At 47.4% G+C, this 19,070-nt stretch overlaps 1 protein-coding gene across 5 annotated transcripts in view; it reads left to right on the top strand.

The window, feature by feature from the left end:
- Positions 1-20: 20 nt before the first annotated feature.
- The window catches only part of RUNX1 (RUNX family transcription factor 1), a 263,788-nt gene continuing 244,738 nt past the window's right edge, over positions 21-19,070 (top strand). For 4 of the 5 annotated variants that reach the window (XR_014822355.1, XM_021068413.2, XM_021068412.2 and 1 more), the window contains exons 1-2: positions 21-230; positions 354-470. Coding sequence is in view for 4 of the 5 variants with exons in the window: in XM_021068413.2 (XP_020924072.1) it covers positions 413-470 (58 nt within the window). In the remaining variant the exon portion in view is untranslated. 5 annotated transcript variants of the gene reach the window in all.

The raw sequence follows: 19,070 nt of genomic DNA, 5'->3' as shown, positions 1-19,070 counted from the left end.
AATTTGGGTTGTGTGAAAACTTCTTTGGGCCTCATAAACAACCACAGAACCACAAGTTGGGTAGCCTGGCAGTGTCAGAAGTCTGAGCCCAGCATAGTGGTCAGCAGGCAGGACCAATCACACTGGCTGCAAACCACAGGGTTTCATAGAACATCATCAAGCCACGGCCAAGACGCCGCTCTTTTTTTTTTTTTAAATCTTTAACAATTTGAATATTTGTCTTCGTGAAGGTACATTTTTTTTCATAGGGCTCGGGGAGCCCCAGAGGGGTTGAGGGGGAAAAAGAAAGATGTAGGGAGCCATGGTTGGGGATGAGGTTAAAACGGTGACCTCTCTTGGTTTTCACTCTGAAGGTAGAAGAAATCATTGAATCCCCCGCCTTCAGAAGAGGGTGCCTTTTCAGGAGGAAGCGATGGCTTCAGACAGCATATTTGAGTCATTTCCTTCATACTCACAGTGCTTCATGAGAGGTGAGTACACTCTGGGCTTTTAAATCTACTTTTGCTCAGCTTTGCAGATACTGAAGTGGCAGCCTGTTGGAACTCGGGGCAGAGAGCCCCTGTCTGTTTTGTGGGAGGAATTCAAACTCGGGCATATGATTACAAGGCTATTGGATTACTTATTCATCAGATGGCTGCTTTTCAGAAATGTTTTAAGAAATACCGTGTTAAGCTGTTGACGTGTTCCGTCGGTGCGTGAGCGCTTTGTCAAGTTCAAGTGAATTAGGCTGCTCCCGATGAAAAGCCTAGAGATTATAAAGCCTGCAGGAAGCTCTCTGTGTTTTCTTTGGTTGCCCCTGGCCTGAGAGGACGGTGGCTGAGTTGTCCTGAGTTCGGCGTGCTGTGTGGCCCACACCCCAGCCTGGCCAGAGCTTTAGCGGGGCACATGCACAGCTGGCCAAGGAGGGCTGGTGCCAGGGTGGTGCGGAGGCGGAGGTAGGCTTCCAGCCCGGGGAAGGAACAGCGGGGACAAAGTTGCAAGTCAGTTGTCTCCAAAAGGCAGAGAGTACAGTAGCCGGACAGGCTGGTCTAGGTTGAAAGCCCCAAGACGGGGCTGTGCTGGGTTACTCCTTGCAACCTCAGTGCAATGAAGCAGCCGGCATCTTTCAAGAGAGAAAGCAGATAAAGCGTACAGAGATCTCTCTCTCCAAGTGCAATGAAGGATTTTCCAAAGTCAAGTGTTTGTGGCTGCCGAAGTCACTAGATTGCATGCTTCCTAAAAGAAGTACCTGTCTGCATTTCTGCAACTGGTCTCTTGAAATGTGCAAAGCTATAGTTGAGCTCTAAGTGTGTGAGTACGTGTGGGTGCATGTGTGTTTTGTGCATCTTTGGTGGAGAAACAGGGCCGTGCTTAACCAAATGAAAATAATAACATAGAAATGTCCCCAAAGCATTGCAGTGTGTCGAGGCAAGCACTTTGACCGGTGCCTGCAGAGTGTGGCTTGATGGTTTGGCAGAGTTGAGACAGAGTGGGATGGATGGGATGGGGGGATAATTAATTTTCTGGCTACAAACTCAAGAGCACACCCCAAATAGTATCTGTGACTCATTATTTATTCATACAGCCAAGTGAGCAGAAGAATGCAGAAGGCAGAGGGCTGCCAGCCACTTTGTCACAACAAACGCTATTGTGGATGCCACAGAGCCTCTATGTTTCCGGGTTTCTTGAAATTTAAACACTTGGCAAAGATGTGTGTGTGTGTGTGTGTGTGTGTGTGTGTGTGTGTGTGTGTGTGTTGGGGGGTGGTGTTCAGGAGAAGGGGAAGAAAGCAAGTCATTAACCGATTCAAAGCTTCAAATTAAAGGGTTTTCAAGTGCTTCTTTACTGGCAGCTGAGGACATTTTAGTGAAGTTGAATCATGCGATGCTTATGAGTCACACATCCTCAGGGCGCTGGGCTCCCCAGGCAGAAACGCCAGCCACTGGTGAGAAGCTGTGAACGGCTCTCTCTCTCGCTGCATTTCCTCTGGGCCGCTAACAAGCAAAGGAAGCAATATTTGTAGAATTACAGAAAAAAAAAAAAAGATCTTCCTGCTTGACTCTTCTTTCAATACCCACTCCAACTCAGGAAGGCAGATTCAGGAAATTTTTGAAACGTTCCACAGGATGATAGATTGGAATTCCACGTGGGTGCTGGCCTGCCTTCTGTGCTTCCAGAATGGACAGAGATAGCAAGGGGACCTAGTGACCCACGTAGACGCCGGGAGAGAAGCAGCCCGGCAGCTAATCCAGCCCCTGCAGCCACTGCGTAACCTGGACTGTCACTCATGCCCCCCCACCCCAGGTTAGGAAATGGGGACAGTTAGCTTTCAAGGGGGGCCATGTGGAGGGGACTTTAAGACCACCACCCCCCAACCAATACTCAAAAGGCTCATAGGAAATGGGCCTTTCATGCCTTCCTGTCAGTAAAAAGAGCTCAGGGCCTTTCCTAATCTCTAACTCAAGAACATAATATTGAGATTTCATTGCAGAGAATAAAAGTGAAAACCTTGGCCATTTCATAGCTAACTTGACCAAGGTGATTCATCAGTCTGAGAGCTTATACTATCCGGGCTAACTGTCCACACCACTCCTCCGAGCTGGAAGGTGCCAAAATGTCCCGGTTTAGGGGTCCCATGTGGGCATCGCCTTAGAGCATGATGCCAAATGGTCTCCTCAAAGTTGGGACCTTTGTTTGCCCAGCCTGGCCATCAGTGGGACTCAGAACTGTGGTCCTTTCTCACTGCCTGTCATTTATAGTGCGTGTCCCCTCCCCAACTGCAGCTCTGAGCGAGCAGGGGAGGAAAAAAAAAAAAAAAAAAAAAAAAAACACATCTTGTTGTGTTTTCTTCCTGGGATGGTACTTTATCAGTGCATGCAATTCTCACAGGAGGAAACCCATAACTCATTTTTCGCAAGATACCCCTGTGGAAGTGGGGGGGGGGGAAGGAGGTGTGGGACCAAGCAAGCCATTGTTCCCTTCTGTGTGACAGGCAAGCGAGAGTCTGAGAGCCTAGCATGCAAAACAAATGCGGTCTACCACAGAGAAGGCCGTTCTTTTTCTATCCCACTGCACTGGGTCTCTCTGAATGCGCTTAGGCAAGAAGATAAGGCGTGGTTGTAATTCCCTGCAATGAACCCACGTGGCTCACAGCATGGAGTCCTTCCAGAACCTGAACTTGGGTCCCCTGGCCCGGGTTTGACGTGTGGGCCCTCAGGGCTGCAGCACACAGGGGGAGGAAGGACTCGGGCAAGTATGCATTTTTGCAAAATACCTCAGGTAGCCTTGCCCTTAGAAGTGGCTTAGTGGGCTATGCAAAGCCTGAATTCTAATATGCCTCCGAGTTCCTAGAACCACAGGTAAAAAATCTCGGTGAGGCTGACTCGCCGCTGTGTTCTCGAGGCTTCTCTCTGAAGGAATGGCAGCAGCCGAGGCTGACTGTGTGGGGCCTGCATCTCTGTGAACCGCTGTTTGCCACTATTTTTGGAGAAATATTTACAAAGACACTTCTGATGCGGCAGGAGATTTGAGATCACAGAGAGCCGTCGACATAACGCAGTATCAGACACCGTGTGAAATCTGTTATTATTTGGCTGGGGTTGCCCTCGCCAAGGACCACGGACTGAGTGGCTTAAACCACAGAAGTGTAGCGTCTCATGATTCTGGGGGCCAGAGATCGAGTGGCGAGACCTGGCATGGCTTTATTTTTTGTGAAGGCTTTGAGGTATCAGGAGGTTGGTGTCTTCTGAGGCCTCTCTCTCTCTTTTGCTTGTGGACGGCTGTCCTTACCCTGTATCTTCACATGGGCTTCCCTTTGTCCACGCACCCCCTCTGCCCTTCTAAGGACACCAGGCATATTGCAGTCAGGCCTGCCCTAATGACCTCATGTAATCTTAATTATCTCTGTAGAGACCCAATCTCCAAACGCAGTCACATTTTGCTGGACTAGGAGTTAGGAATAGAGGAATCTGAGGGGGACCCTCATATTAACATAAGAATTTGAGGAGGACCCAGGTCAGTCCAGAAGAGTGTATCCTGGCAACCCTGACTCCCTCTGACCTAAGAGAAAGCCATACTTTTCCTAAGTGCCCTCCTGGATGTGGAAAGATCAAACCCCAGTTCCCTCGTGTCAGGTGGCGCTTTACATTCTGAAACTGCCCACACATTTTGAAACTGAAGGGGGGCGGGAAAATGTGTTCAAATCTATCTAGACTCACAATCCTCCCCTTTGCCATTTAGCCTCTTTGCATGCTAAGAAACCTTTGAAAATGACAAGGCAAGTTTGAAATGTTTCAGCTTTAAAAGAGCAAAGAGCAGTGCCCCAAAGATGCCACCTCCTGGGCTCTGCTTCCTCCGAGGGACTGTCCCTGAGATCCCAAACCTCCCAAGACACAGGCCTCCAGTGGCGGCAGTGGGGCAGGGGGAGGACAGGTCGTGGGAGGCCCCACACCTGTTCATACTCTAAGGGAAGGCACAGTGAGCCTCTGGGAGTAGAAGCAACTTCAGAAGTGGCGGCTGAGCCAGGATCTAACCTGCCAGAAGCCTGGGAGAGCTTTGGGCAAGCAAGTTTGCAGCCAGGAGATTTCTCTCTTCTCTGGAAATACCTGCCCCTTCACTGAGGAAGCAAGTGACATTGGGGCCGAGGGAGGCCATTGCACAGAGAAGGGCTTGGGGGAGGGTGTCAGTCTTGAGGACAGAGTCCAAGAATTTGTAAGAACAGCCAGGACCAGAAAAGAGAAGGGGCGGGGGCTACACGGGGAGCACACACAGACTCAGTACAGTGATGCTCTTTTTTCTCTCAGTCTGTTTTTCTGGCTTTAGCCAAATAATACAAAGCAGCTTCTCTCTTGAGCCTCAGTTTCCTCATCTATGAAACAAGGATGGTAGTAGGACCTACAGTTAAAGTAGCTGCGTAGACTAAATTAAATAATGCACGCAGTACAGTCATAAAAAATGGGCAGTTAATGTCAGCCGTGGCTATTGATGTTCAATTTTCTTTTAAAAAAATTCTTTTAGGAGTTCCCATCATGGCGTAGCAGAACTGAATCCAACTAGGAACCATGAGGTTGCGGGTTAAATCCCTGGCCTTGCTCAGTGGGTTAAGGATCCGGCGTTGCCGTGAGCTGTGGTGTAGGTCGCAGACATGGCTCAGATCCTGCGTTACTGTGGCTCTGGCATAGGCTGGAGGCTACAGCTCTGTTAGACTCCTAGCCTGGGAACCTCCACATGCCGCGGGTGTGACACTAAAAAGACAAAAAGACAAAAAAAAAAATTTTTTTTAATTGATTTACAATGTTTTGTTACTTTCTGCTGTACAACAAAGTGATCCAGTTTTACATACATACACATTGTTTTTCTCACAGTATCTTCCATCATGTTCCATCACAAGTAATTGGATATAGTTCCCTCATGCAGGACCTCATTGCTTATCCACGCCAAATGCAATAGTTTGCATCCACTAACCTCAAACTCCCTGTCCCTCCCCCTCGGCAACTACAAGTCTGTTGTCTTTGTCCATGAGTTTGTTTCTGTTCTGTAGATAGGTTCATTTGTGCCATATTTTAGATTTCACATATAAGTGATATATATTTTTTTTGTCTTTCTTTTTCTGACTTATTTCACCTAAGTCATGAGAATCTCTAGTTCCATCCATGTTGCTGCAAATGGCACTATTTTGTTCTTTTTTAGGGCCGAGTAGTATTCCATTGCATATAGGTACCACATGTTCATTTTTCTAAGCTGATGCTCCATCAGGCTGTCTATCCTCAGAAAGGAGAGGTGGCAACACGCTGGAGGACCCTGGAAGAGACTCGCTGGAGACAGAGACCCAGGCGTTGAGGAGGAGGGTGGTGTGGAGGGTGAGAACCAAGAGGAGAGGGAAGGGGCAGCCAGGTGGGGGTCGAGCCTGGGCAAAGTCAGGGTGGCAGGGCCCCAGTGGGATGTGGGAGGTGATGAGCCCCCTCTTCAACCTCATGTCACCCTTGCTCTACTTGCAAGGACCCATGAAGAGGACAGACAAGAGAGGGCCCTTTATGTAACCCCACAAGCTTAGCTTGCAACATCGAGGCCAAAACGGAGGCCTGCGGTAGCAGGAATACTGACAAGTTTCTCCTCCCTGAGAGCCTGGTGTTGCTTGACTCTCCTAAAGCCCCTTCTTAATGGAAATGCCCTCCACCTGGTGGCCCTCCGCAGGCTCCTCGGCTCTGGGCATTTCTGACCAAGCATTTGTCACAGCAGTGAAGACACCTCAGTTGCTGGTTGGTCGTGTTGGGGGTGGGAGTAGAGGCTGCACAGGAAACTCAAGCAAATTTTTCAGTTTCTCAGGTGACTTCCTAGTGACCTAGATGAGTCATTAGGTGTCTCTGCGTCTCCTTTGGGTTCTGCAAAAGGGGCCGGTAATATTCTAGAGCGCTTACCGCCAAAGGACAGAGTTCCTGCCTGACATCTTTGAACGCGTCAGAGAGAGGGACCCTGAAACAAGTCACAAATGGTCTCGGTTTGACAACATGAAGCGACTAGGTTTTAAAATTATTTCCCTTCTGGTTAAAATTGTTAACATAGCTGTTTTTTGTTTTGAAAATGAATTATTTTCTGGTAGGAAATAGGGGTCCTACCCTTTCACACATGGCAGGCATTTTCCCATATTCTCTCAAAAGAAAACTTTTTTTTCCAACGCCCATTCTTCAGAGAACTCTCCAGAAGCTGCTCTGGTACCTGAACCTATCTTAATATCGGCAACACACTTTTTCTGAAATGCTTGTTCCTGAAGTTCCCCTGTCCCTTCTCCTTGGGGCTGCCAATCCCCTGCTTCAGCCTATTTTCTGAGTAAAACAAACCTCAAGCAATGTGTCTTTCTTGACCCTTCCCCACTCCCACGCCTCCAAAGTATGCTGTCCCACCCAGGTAGAAAGGGGACATTTCCTATAAGACCTTTGCAGACTGTGAATAAAGTCAGAAGGTGCTTTCAGGGAACAACAGTTGGTTCCTGAACTATTTGGAGTTCCTGTCCTGGCTCAGTGGTAACGAACTGGCGTAGTATCCGTGAGGATGCAGGTTCAATCCCTGGCCTCGCTCAGTGGGTTAAGGATCCAGTATTGCCGTGAGCTGTGGTGTAGGTCGCAGGAGCAACTGGATCTGGCATTGCAGTGGCTGTGGTGTAGGCTGGCAGCTACAGGTCCAATTTGACCCCTAGCCTGGGAACCTCCAAATGCCATGGTTGAGGCCCTCAAAAGACAAGATAAATACATAAATAACTTTTGACACACTGGAAGAGTAAGCTGGACACCCCCCTGGATGGCACAGACTTCCCTCTTCATGCACAAACATCCTTTTAACTTCCTGAATCTTTCCCTTCCCCTCTGTTCTCCCGATAACACTGAATGATGCCAGAGAAAGAAAGAAGGAACTCAGGTGGGAAAATAAACCCTGCATCCCAAAGGCGACTGAAATGATGCATATCCTTACAGCGACATTAAGAGCAGAAAGCTCTGGGGAGTTCCCGTAGTGGCTCAGTGGTAAAGAACCCCCAACAGGTATCCGTGGGGACACCAGAGTTCGCCACTGAGCAAGGCCTGTGCTCCATCTTTGGCCTTGCTCAGTGGGTTAAGGATCCAGCGTTGCCTTGAGCTGTGCTGTAGGCTGAAGACGTGGTTGAGATCCAGCAAGGCTGTGGCTGTGGCGTAGGCCAGCAGCTGCAGTTCCAATTGAGCCCTAGCCTGGGAACTTCCATCTGCTGCTGGCCTGGCCTTAACAAGACAAAAAAAAAATAAATAAATAAAAGGAGAAAGCTCTGGCCAGGCTTTACCGGTGAGAGCTGTGTTTGGCTGTACAGTACGGGAGATCTAACTGCAGTGGCTCAAGCAGCCGGGCGTTGGGCCAGCGCTTGCGAGGGGTAGTTCTGGAGTGAGTGGGCCAGGACTCGTATTAAGGGGCCGGGAGGCTCCTGTGTTCGGGTTCCACCCTGAGGCGGCCCACCCTTCAGGTCTGTCCAGGCAGGAAGCAGATGGGAGGGGCCTCCAACCCTTCTCCTTGTGGGGCTCCATCTTTCTATTCAGGAAAGGAAGCCCCTTTCTGCAAACTCCCCCTTATGGGTCTCGTGTGCCAGAACCATTCTCACCTGGCTGGAAGGTGCACTGGACAGTGGACTTTTCCTTGTCAGCCTGCAGAGGGGAAGGTGGTTGGCAATGAATGGCCATCCGGGGAGCCCAGAGCCGCATCTGCCATGGCAGACTGTCCCCAGGCAGATACCCCGGTCTTTCCGGGGGACGCCTTGTCTCCTATGTTCCCTGTGTCACCAGTGCTTTGAAAATACATGAGTTCTTCCTTTAGTCCTTCTTGGAAGTTGTAAGTGGATTCTGGGTGTTGTGGGTGTGATAATTTTTCTTTTTCTTTCTTCGCTTTATAATGAAGGCCCCTTCAAGTAAAGTTCTCGTAATTTTTTTAATTGAAGTATAGCTGATTTACAATGTTGGATGTTAGTTCCAGGTGTACAACAGATGTGTTTATACTCTTTTTCAGTTTCTTTTTCATTATAGGGTATTACAAGGGGTTGACTGTATGTCCCTGTCCTGTACGGCAGGTCCTCGTTGTTGATCTGTTTTATATCCAGTAGTATGAATCTGTTAACCCCAAGCTCCTACTTTACCCCTTCCCGTATGCTTTATTCTTTTTTCATTTTTTAAAGTTTTACTGGCGTCTGGTTGATTTACAAGGTGGTGATCATTGCTGCTGTACAGCAAAGAGAGTCAGTCATACACGTACACACATCCATTCTTGTGCAGAATCTCTTCCCCCGTAGGTGATCACAGCATCCTGGGTAGAGGTCTCTGTGCTATACAGCAAGTCCCCATTGGCCAGTCATTCCATACACCACCATGTGCATGTGCCATGCCCTCCTCCCTCCCTCCCCCGACCTGTCCCCTTTGGTAACCGTAAGTTTGTTTGTTTCCAAAGTCTGCCTACCCTTTATGCTTGATTTTCTGAAAGCAAAACAGGGAGGAGATGGGATGGGGCAGGGCAGGGGGCTGGTTAAAGGGGAGTCGGGGTCACATCTATTTTCACGATCAAAACTCAGAAGCACACTTACCTCTCATAGTGTTAGAAAAGAAAAACAGCCAGCTTTGTATGGATGGGAGTGTTGCTTGTATCAAAGCCACTGCACTTGGCCCTGGGGTTGATGGATCTCTTTGTAACTGGAAATAGTTTCCTTTTTGCTCTTCCTCACTCCTTTGAATTCTCAAAACCCCACGGCCCAACAGCCCTACATCTTTTTCAAAAGAGAATTCTTTTCTACAAAATTTCTTGAGGGAAATTTTCTTTCAAGTCACCCTCCTTAAATTTACCTAAAGATGTTTCTATCTTTGATGGAAATACGACCACCAGATAATACTCCTCTATCTAGGAGAGAGAGCACTTATTCATACCTTATAGTCCTGCAAGTTACAGATTACTTTTGCTTTGTAATTACTGGCCCTATCTGCTTCTTGAGTCTAGATACAAATCTACCTCCCTAGAAGCCAATGCCTTAAAAAAAAAAAAAAAAAAAAAAAAAAAAAGTCTTTATTCAGTTTTTCCCTGAAACAAGAAATAATGTAAATCTTTCATTTTGCTTTGCTGCAAGATCAGTATTCATTAAGAATCATTGCTTTTGTGGACAATGCTGTCCTCCAAGCCTATGGTCCTACTCTGCCTGTTTTCAGATTGATTTCTTTTTAAACAGTAGCTTCCCCTAGACATTTTTAGGGACCCCCAAGGTAAAAGGTCACCCCCAAATAGAAATCTCAATTGGCTTGCTGGGCTCGTTCAGCGGCTCTGCTGATTTCAAGACTGATGCTTCTTTGTGTAAACGTGCAGTCTGTGCTAAATTGACTCAAAGTCAAGGATTCAACATGTTAAGTCTTGAAACCACGTTTGTTGGGAGAACTATGTGACCCTGACATTATGCAAAGCTGCTGCTTACCTTCCTTACCAACTGTCTGGCTTTTGCTCCTGGTCTTTTGGACATCCTCTTTGAAGACTAGGGCTCCTAAAGTAAACCCTCTCTGATCTCTGATGGAGAATGGACTTATAAGAGCCATAAATCAAAAGTAACCTGAGAGCACCACAAAGCAAGCCTCTGTCCCCTCTTCTCCTTGAGAACTATATTGCTCCTGATCAGCACTTAAGTTCTTCTGAAAATGTGAAGTTCAGATTTTTTAAAAATTAGTAGTAGGAGTTCTCTTCGTGGCGCAGTGGTTAACGAATCCGACTGGGAACCATGAGGTTGCGGGTTCGATCCCTGACCTTGCTCAGTGGGTTAAGGATCCAGTGTTGCCGTGAGCTGTGGTGTAGGTTGCAGACGTGGCTCGGATCCTGCGTTGCTGTGGCTCTAGCATAGGCCGGCGGCTACAGCTCTGATTAGACCCCTAGCCTGGGAACTTCCATATGCCATGGGAGCAGCCCTAGAAATGGCAAAAAGACAAAAATAAATAAATAAATAAAATAAGATAAAATAAAATTAGTAGTAGATCCTAAAGAAAGATCTAGAAAATATTGCAGTAAAGTTGCCAGATAGGGATATGTTAAACAGAACAAACAAAAGTCAGAATCCTGGGATTAACAGATATGCACTACTGTATATAAAATAGATAAACAACAAGGACCTACTGTGTAGCACAGTGAACCATAGTCAATATCTTGTAATAACCTATAAATGAAAAAAATCTGTAAAAGAATATATATATGTGTATATAAGTGTGTGTGTGTGTGTTTGTATGTATGTGTGTACATTTGTATAACTGAATCACTTTTCTGTATGCCAGAAACTAACACAATATTGTAAATCAACTATACATCAATATTTTTAAAGAAAAAGTCAGAGCCCTGAGCACACTGCATGCCGTTCAGCAGTCACAGTCTATTGTGAGTGAGTTTTTTAAGGGAGGCTAAGCTAATTGTCAGAAAATCTCTCATTTTCCATGCAAAAAAATTTAACATGTATAGCCTTTGATGTTTATTTTTATTGTAGCCTCAAAATGTGCAAAAAAGAATGTAGACTAACTAAAACACATTAGAGTGCCATTTTTCCAGGAGCAGTTTCAACACCAACCACAGTTTGCTGCTTTATTACACAGCTTCTGTTTGCACTTTGAACTCCGTGCACCAGGCCCCTCATTCCACACCATCTGCAGGCTGCATCTGTGCAGCCCCATCCACCTCGCTAACAGTCACAGCTGAACTTGACTTTAACCCACTTTGAAAGTATACAATTTATAAAGTCTGAAACTGTCTTTAGGTATAAAACCCATGCAAGGGTCTGGAGGAACTGCAAGCATTGCAGGGGTTGGGGGGAATAACCATGACCTTCAGGAATTTGCTCTCTTGTCTCTGCCCTTTGCACCCTGGCAGGACTGGGTGAAGACAAAATGATCTAGGCATTGCCCGGTTATGAACAGAAACGCATGCAGCTGTTTAATTATTATAGAATTCCCTGTGCATGATGATCGGAATGGCCATGACTTCCAAAGTCCTAGAGAAGAGGAACAATTACTGAACAACCTTAAACAAATATTAGGACTGGGAAGAGGTGGGGTCATAGGAAGACGTACAAATGCCAACAAAGGAAATTCTGTTCAACTGCCAATCATCCCACAACATTACTTCACATTAAAAAAAAAAAGCCATGCCTCCTACATGCTTCCCTCTAGATTATGTTCTAAACAAAGAAATAATTGTATCCTAGAGGCGGATGATCTGTTTAAATAACAAATGAAGTACGAGACATATGAACTATGAGACATGTCTCATGTGATGCTCTCTAAGTTATATGTGTGTGTGTTTTCTATATATAGCTCCATATAGTTTCAGTTGGCATCTAAAACTATATAACTGTATAACTACATATATACACATTATATCTGTGTGTGTGTGTGTGTGTGTATAACGTATATTTACACACATATATTTTGGCTGCATCATTTTAGATGTCTCTCTGTCATAGGACACCAGAGACTTTCTCTTGACCGACGTCCCACTGAGGTTTAGTAACTGAGTCAGAACCAGAAGTTGGGTCAGCTCTGCTCCTGACCTTGGAGTTTCCAGAGACTGAACTTGGGTGGCTGATTCCACCAGGGGGTCTAAATAATTAACAGATCCCCCTCCTCATCCTCCTTAATTACTTTTCGTTGGTCAGACATCACCAGCTTTTTACAGGCTAAATCACTTCCTCTGCACGGGCCCATCAAGTAGAGAGTCTACACGGAGCCCTCAGCCCCAAAGAACTATCTTAGGTGTGTGTTAGGGATGAAGCAGGCTCCCGGGAGCCCCTAGTACTGGGGCAGGCGGGGCGCTCTTTCCCTCCCTGCTGTCTGGCCATCCTCTCTTACCCAGAAACCCAGCACTGACTTAGCTCAGCACCCGCCACGTCCCCTCCATCTGCCTTAGGCAATTTTACAGTTAACCACGTTGGTTTTGATGAGAATCTCTTGTGAAACCTGAGCGTCCAGCAGAACAGCAAGTGTACATGTTCACTGGGGGTGGGGGGGGGGTGCGCAGGGATGGCTCAGCCAAGGCTACCAGCCTCCAGCTCCCAAAGGAACCTCTGGGAAGTGGGGAACTGCTGTCTCCAGACCAGATTTGAACCCACACTACAATTTCCTTCTGGAATATATGTCCTCACAGCACTCGGGATTCAAAGATCTTATACGCGGAAGTAGCCTTCCTCCGGAGAAATAAAGGCCTCTCTCCATCTCTCTGTGTCTGCCTCTGTTTCTCTCTCTCTCTCTCACACACACACACACACACACACACACACACACACACGTGCATACTCATACAACACACACCAGTATTCAATTCCCACACCTCAGAGATTCTACCGAGACCTCTTCCCATGATGTATTCAATTCATTAAAGCTTCTTCTAGATGGACCAGGAACCAGTGAGCAGCAAGACAGTTGTGCCAAATATAAGCAAAACTTATAAAAATCTATGCATCTTTATTTATTTATAAAGCATATGTCTGTGCTACCATACTCATGTAATTATAGTATGTGCAGTGTACAACCATCCCCAAGATAGACATTAAAATAAAAAAAATTAAAAGGCTAGTGTTTTGATTTGTTTTGTTTTGTTTTGTTCTGTTTTTTTGCACTGGTCAGGCCCACCAGCTTTTTACAGGCTAAACCCTCTCCTCTGTGCAGACACATCAAGTAGACAATTTACATGGATCCCATTGCCCCAAAGAACTGCATTAGGTGTGTGTTAGGAATGAACACACCTCCATGAGCACCTCATTTTTTTTTTTTTTTTTTTTTGGTCTTTTTAAGGTTGAACTCTCAGCATGTGGAAGTTCCCAGGCTAGGTGTGGAATCGGAGCTATAGCCGCTGGCCTATACCACAGCCACATCAATACCAATTCTGAGCTGAGTCTGAGACCTCTGCCGCAGCTCATGGCCATGCCAGATCCTTATCCCACTAAGGGCGGCCAGGTATTGAACCTGTGTCTTCATGGATACTAGTCAGATTCATTACCGCTGAGCCACAGTGATAACTCCAAAAACCTCAGTTTGATTAAGAGATCTCCAGCATCTACACAATTCAGGTCTTGCTGACTGGGACTTAGCTTCTACCAGGAGGCCTTGAGTCCTTCAGCTGGAAGGTCCTCTCGATGTGGAAGCATAAACTCCACTCCAAAAGGAACCATATGTTCTGAGCCCCAGGCCCTCCTCTACGAGCGGTCTTTGATGGGGAGGCCACAATAAGGACAGGCCTGACCAGTGAGTGGGTCAGGGAGCAGGGAACCCAGCACTTTGGGGCCAGGAAGTTGATTTCTACCTCACCACCAGCACGAAACACCTGTCTGAACTTGACCTGCTTCCCCAACTTTGCAGAGCCCAGGTTTCTCATCTGTAAAGTGGGTGTAATGATCCCTACTTTGGATGGTTGTCAAAAGACTTTGAGATAATATACACAAAATAGTGGACACAGAGAGGAGGTCAGTATGTAAGGTAACGGGAAAGTGCCACCAAAGGTGTGGGAAACAGAGGCCGCGAAGGAAAGTCAACTCTGCTAGGCCCAGAACATGGCCCCATAGCGGTGCCAGGAACGAGCACATAGTAGGATAAAGAACCTGGTCTCTTCGCCTCGCCAGAGAGGGGTGCAGAAATGGCCTTAGCCCTCTTTGGTAGAGGGCTAAGCTCAGGAATATTAAAACTGACCATGGCAACAGGTAGTGTTTATTGAGCATATACTATGTGCCACACTGGACCTGCTCCAGACTTTTTCTGGTGTTACCTCATTAAATTCTTCACACAAACCTGTGAGCAGCTAATCTCATGACTAATCCTATTGATTGAGGGGAATGTGGCATATAGAGATTAGGACAGCTGCCTGAGGTTGGGCTGCTGGTAAATGAGGGACCCAGGTCCAAATGGCGGATGCACTCTGCAGCCCCCACCTTCTGCTGGCAAGGCAGAGAATGGATGCTGCTCTTTCAGTTTGACCTGCTAGAGAGCTGAGCTTTATGGAGCTAGAGACTTGCCAAGGTCCCTGTGATCAGCAGGCGATGCTGTGTGGGGCTGATCCTTGGGTGACCTCAAGCTGGGGCCACTGTCCACTGTCAAGTCCATTTCTTGGACTGCAATGCATCCTCTGGAGGCTTCCGGTGGCTTTAGGTCCCCACTGTTGGTATTGATGCCTCCCCGGCTCACTAATTTCATGCTCATAGCCCCTACCCATCAGAGCTGCCCCCAAGGGAGACATTCTGGTGGTTCCAGGATTGTCTACAAAAGATGTTCTCCAAGCCAGCAGAGCTCAAACTGAAATGAACATCAAAATCACCTGTTCCCAAGATGATGATGAGATGCTGGCTGGGAGGTGGGAGTTTGGGGAGACCATGCCTAAGTCTTTCTTTCCAGCCAACTCATCAAATTTGTCCATCTGAGATAAGACTGGTTTGATTCAGCAATGTGCTTCCTTAAGAAACCTTAAAGAAGTGCTCACTCTTGGGGTCATATAAGGCTGACCCTGAACTTGCATAACTTGGAGAGACAGCACCAACTTAAATTCTATGTCCTGGGTGCCTCTCTTGCCCCATCCCAGTCCATGTCCTGGGATCCAAGTACAGAAAACCCAGAGAAGGACCCACCCCCAAATTAGGGACCTCATACCCAAGTCCATCCTTTAGGAAGCCAGCAAGCTCCTGGGAGCCAGCCTGTCAGCACCTCGACCCTGGCCAGGGTTTTCAGTGGAGCTCCCAGCAAACCCTCACATCCAGGTACTCCTGTGGCTGGGATAAAAATTCTACCCAGAAGCAGCTGATTCAGCTGTGACAACAAAAGTGGCCACATACCCCCACACACACACACAACCCCCTCTCCCCACTGTAACCTGGACCCTCCCACACCACAGGTCCCAGTTGCGAAGCCAGAGACCCACTCACTGGTGGACCTTTGAGGATAATTCTCTCGATCCTTCTGCAGAAACATCTGTAATTTCGAAAGTCCCCGTCACCAGCCTTCTGACATCATTATAAATCCTTTTCTCAAGTAGGTGGGTTTGAGGTTTTCTTTTTTTCCTCTTTAACCTTATTTGTATAAAAGGCATTTTTCATCTGATTAGTCTACAGTGAGTTACCACAGAGGCGCAGAAAGTTCCTTCCCTTTCTCCCTGGGCTCCACGTGGCAAAGGACGCAGTAATTAATTACATTTCCCCCCCTGGAAGCCAGCTCCCAGCCAGGGAGAGTCCCCTGTTTGCCTAGAAGCAGGGAGCCCCGCCAGCCTCTAATTGTTGTTATGCAAACATCTTAATGGGAACAAATTAAAAGGCGCTCGTGCTAATTATTCTTCGCAATAAAAAGTAATAATAAACTAATAAAGCTCCTTTGGAAAGGGGATTCTGTGTTAGCTCAAAAGACTTGCTTTCCTTGTGTGCATCTGACAGGGAAATAAAAACTCTGTAGTGTAAACTGAAGATGATAGCTGGGGAAACTCTTATGACTCAGAAAATGCCCTTCTTATGCTTAGTGAGTGCCGTCTGCATACACCCAGGGCCTGGCCACCCTAGCCCCACTTCTGCAGGCTCTATCTCTCCAATCTCTCTCTTCCTTCTACAGTGCCCCCACCCCGGGCTTCCTTCTCCTCCCTGGACCCCAGCTCCACTTGAACTTTACTCAGGCTTTATTTGGTTCTTTCTGGGGAGGCCTGGCCCCAGGCCCATGCTGACACGCCCACAGTGGGCTTCCCCTGAGGCCAGGGCTTTTTGCCATTTTGTGCTCTGATTTCACCCCCACCGGGTCAGTGTAGAATCCAACTGGTCATTTCCACAGAAGCAGCTGGAGTTTCAAAACAGCCTCCTCTCTCAGCTGCTTTTCTATAAAGACCGCAGAGCCTGAAGGAGTCGAAATCAGACAGGGACTTTGACCCCTGTGGCCTCACATGAGCCTGGAAAACTCCTGTGGCCTAGGCCCTGTGATGGGTTCTGGAAACATCCAGGGCAAGTGACAGGGAGCGCACAGTGGGGGCACAGTGCCTCTGTCCCAGGCTCGTAGAAGGAAAGGTCTGGTCTTCGTGTCAGTTCGGTAATTAAAGTTATGTTGACGTTTGTAAATACTGAAAACATCTAACGTTCTCCCAGAGGCATGTCCCTGCCATCATTTCTTTTCATCAAAAGCTTTGTGAGAAAAGTACACCCCGGAAGCCTCATTTAATTAAAATTTTAAAAGGAGCATGAAGCAAAGATGAGTTAAGAAGGCCACCAGGGGAGTTCCCCCTTGTGGCTCAGCAGTAACGAACCTGACTAGTGTCCAGGACATGGGTTCGACCCCTGGCCTTGCTCAGTGGGTTAAGGATCTGATGTTGCCTTGAGCTGCATCGGCATAGGTCACAGATGCGGCTCAGATCTGGCATTGCTGTGGCTGTGGTGTAGGCCAGCAGCTGCAGCTCCAATTTGACCCCTAGCCTGGGAACATCCATATGCTGCAGGTGCAGCCCTTGAAAGAAAGAAAGAAAGAAAGAAAGAAAGAAAGAAAGAAAGAAAGAAAGAAAGAAAGAAAGAAAGAAAGAAAGAAAGAAAGAAAGCCAGCCTCTGGACCACACAGCTTGTACAGCAGAGCCCAGGGGGAGCGGATGCTCTCTGCCTTACCCACTCGCCTCCTGTGACCAGGGCAGAGCCCCTGCGCAAAGGCCAGCTCTGCTCCTGCAGAGTCACCTTGGGGAGAAGACCTCCCCTCTCTGGCATCCCTTTCGCATCTGTGCAGTGTGACTGTGATGACACCACCTTGCGTACTAGCCTGAGGGGGGCCTGGCACAGAACCCTCAGGTGGCTTCTACCCATCATAGAACCTTTCCTTTCTATTTGGCTTGCCTTTTTCCCTTAGACTCCATTCTGCTTGATTTTCCCAATTTCCTGTTTACACAGTATGGTAAACCAAATCCAAAATGTGAACCCCAATCCCATCCTTCCTGTGGTCGAGCATGAGCATCTAATGCACCCTTGAGGACTGGCTCATCTTGCTGCTGGTAGTAAATGGCTGATGAGTGGGTGAGGTGTGGGGTGGATGGAAGGAGCCTAGGGCTGACTCCGGGTCCCTACTTGGGCCATGTGTGCCTTGGCACCACGAGCTTCTACTCCCAGTAAAACTAAGAGGCAGAGCCTGAGATCTCAGTTCTGAGAAACGCAGGTGGAGCTCCCGTTGTGCTTAGAGGAAATGAACCCAACACATATCCATGAGGACACAGGTTCAATCCCTGGCCCTGCTCAGTGAGTTAAGGATCCAGCCTTTCCACGAGCTGTGGTGTAGGTCATAGATGGGGCTTGGATCTGGCATTGCTGTGGCTGTGACATAGACAGGCAGCTGCAGCTCTGATTCTGCCCCTCACTCATGCTTTGTTGAGGGGGCCTGTGCGTGGCAGGAGGTATAGCCGTGTCCCCATCCCCACCCACTAGATGCCAGTGGCGCTATCGCTTCAAGACATGACAACGGAAACTGTCTGTAGGCAAGACCCAATGTCCCCGAGGGCTACAGTCACCCTGTTTGAGAAGCACTGCTCCAGAGAAACCTTAGGAACCAGTGCCCTATGATCGCTTCCACCTCCTCATGGGCCAGGAAATAAAAAAGATGTGGCGACTGGACCCCTCCCCAACATATTTGTACCCCTATGCCTAGTTGGACTCTTGCTCCAGCCTCCTTGTGCTGGTTCAAGCTGTCTATAGGAACTAACAGGCTAACAGCAGGGACCTTGAAAGCAGGGTGGTCAGTCACATTCCCCATAATTAAAAGCAGAAGGTCAAAGCCTCCATGATTCCAGTCTGCTGAGGACAAACAAGAAAGAATTGATGCATTGGGAGTCCTTTCTAGAGGAAGCCAGGCCTGTTAACTTGATCTTTGTTTTTCTACTGAAAAACTAGGGCAAGGGAAAGAAAAGTAGGTACTCTGAGAATAAGGCCTCCAAGTTGCTTGGGTTAATGTACACCATGGTTAAATTCAGAAGGCAGAAGGCAGCCCATAGGAAGTGATGAGAAACCACTGCTGGAATGTCAAGTTTTATTGAACAGGCACTATCATGAAGCATTTTCCATGGGTTGGGCTCTGCTTTAAGTGCGTTGTGAATAGCAACTCACATCATCCCTGTCACCTATATGGTGAGGACAATCAACTTCCTCATTTTACCCATGGATGGCTAGGGCCCAGAGTGGCCAAGAAATTTAGCCAAGATCACACAGCTGGGAAGTGGTAGGGCTGAATTCCACTCTAGTCTGGCTTTGGATCTTGAGCATTTAACTCCTAAAAGGTGCATATTCCCAAGAGATGATCTTCTAGAGAGGGTGTAACTGGAACACTTGTGTCCTTTGGAATAAATTCATAATGAGTGAGCTGAGTCTCTAATTACAGACATCATGGGAAGCAGAACTATGATTTGATGATGAAAGAGCCCTTAACTCCTTTAAAACTGCATTTGAAGTGCATGATACTGTCATTCTGAATTTTTCCTGTGCCTAATTTTGAATAACTCATTTTCCTTCCCTTTTCATAAAGGGATTGCCAGCCTGTCTTTGTTGAAGGCTCTTAAAATCTAGAAAAGAGATAGTCAAAACAAACAAACAAATAGCTAAT

This window comes from Sus scrofa, chromosome 13 (assembly GCF_054392235.1).
Source record: "Sus scrofa isolate SSC_HxYL_T2T_F1_AM1 chromosome 13, Sscrofa_HxYL_maternal_Yorkshire_Landrace_v2.0, whole genome shotgun sequence".
In the NCBI taxonomy this organism is placed as follows: domain Eukaryota; kingdom Metazoa; phylum Chordata; class Mammalia; order Artiodactyla; family Suidae; genus Sus; species Sus scrofa.
The sequence above is the reverse complement of the archived record's forward strand: the minus strand, read 5'-3'. Positions and strand labels throughout refer to the sequence as shown.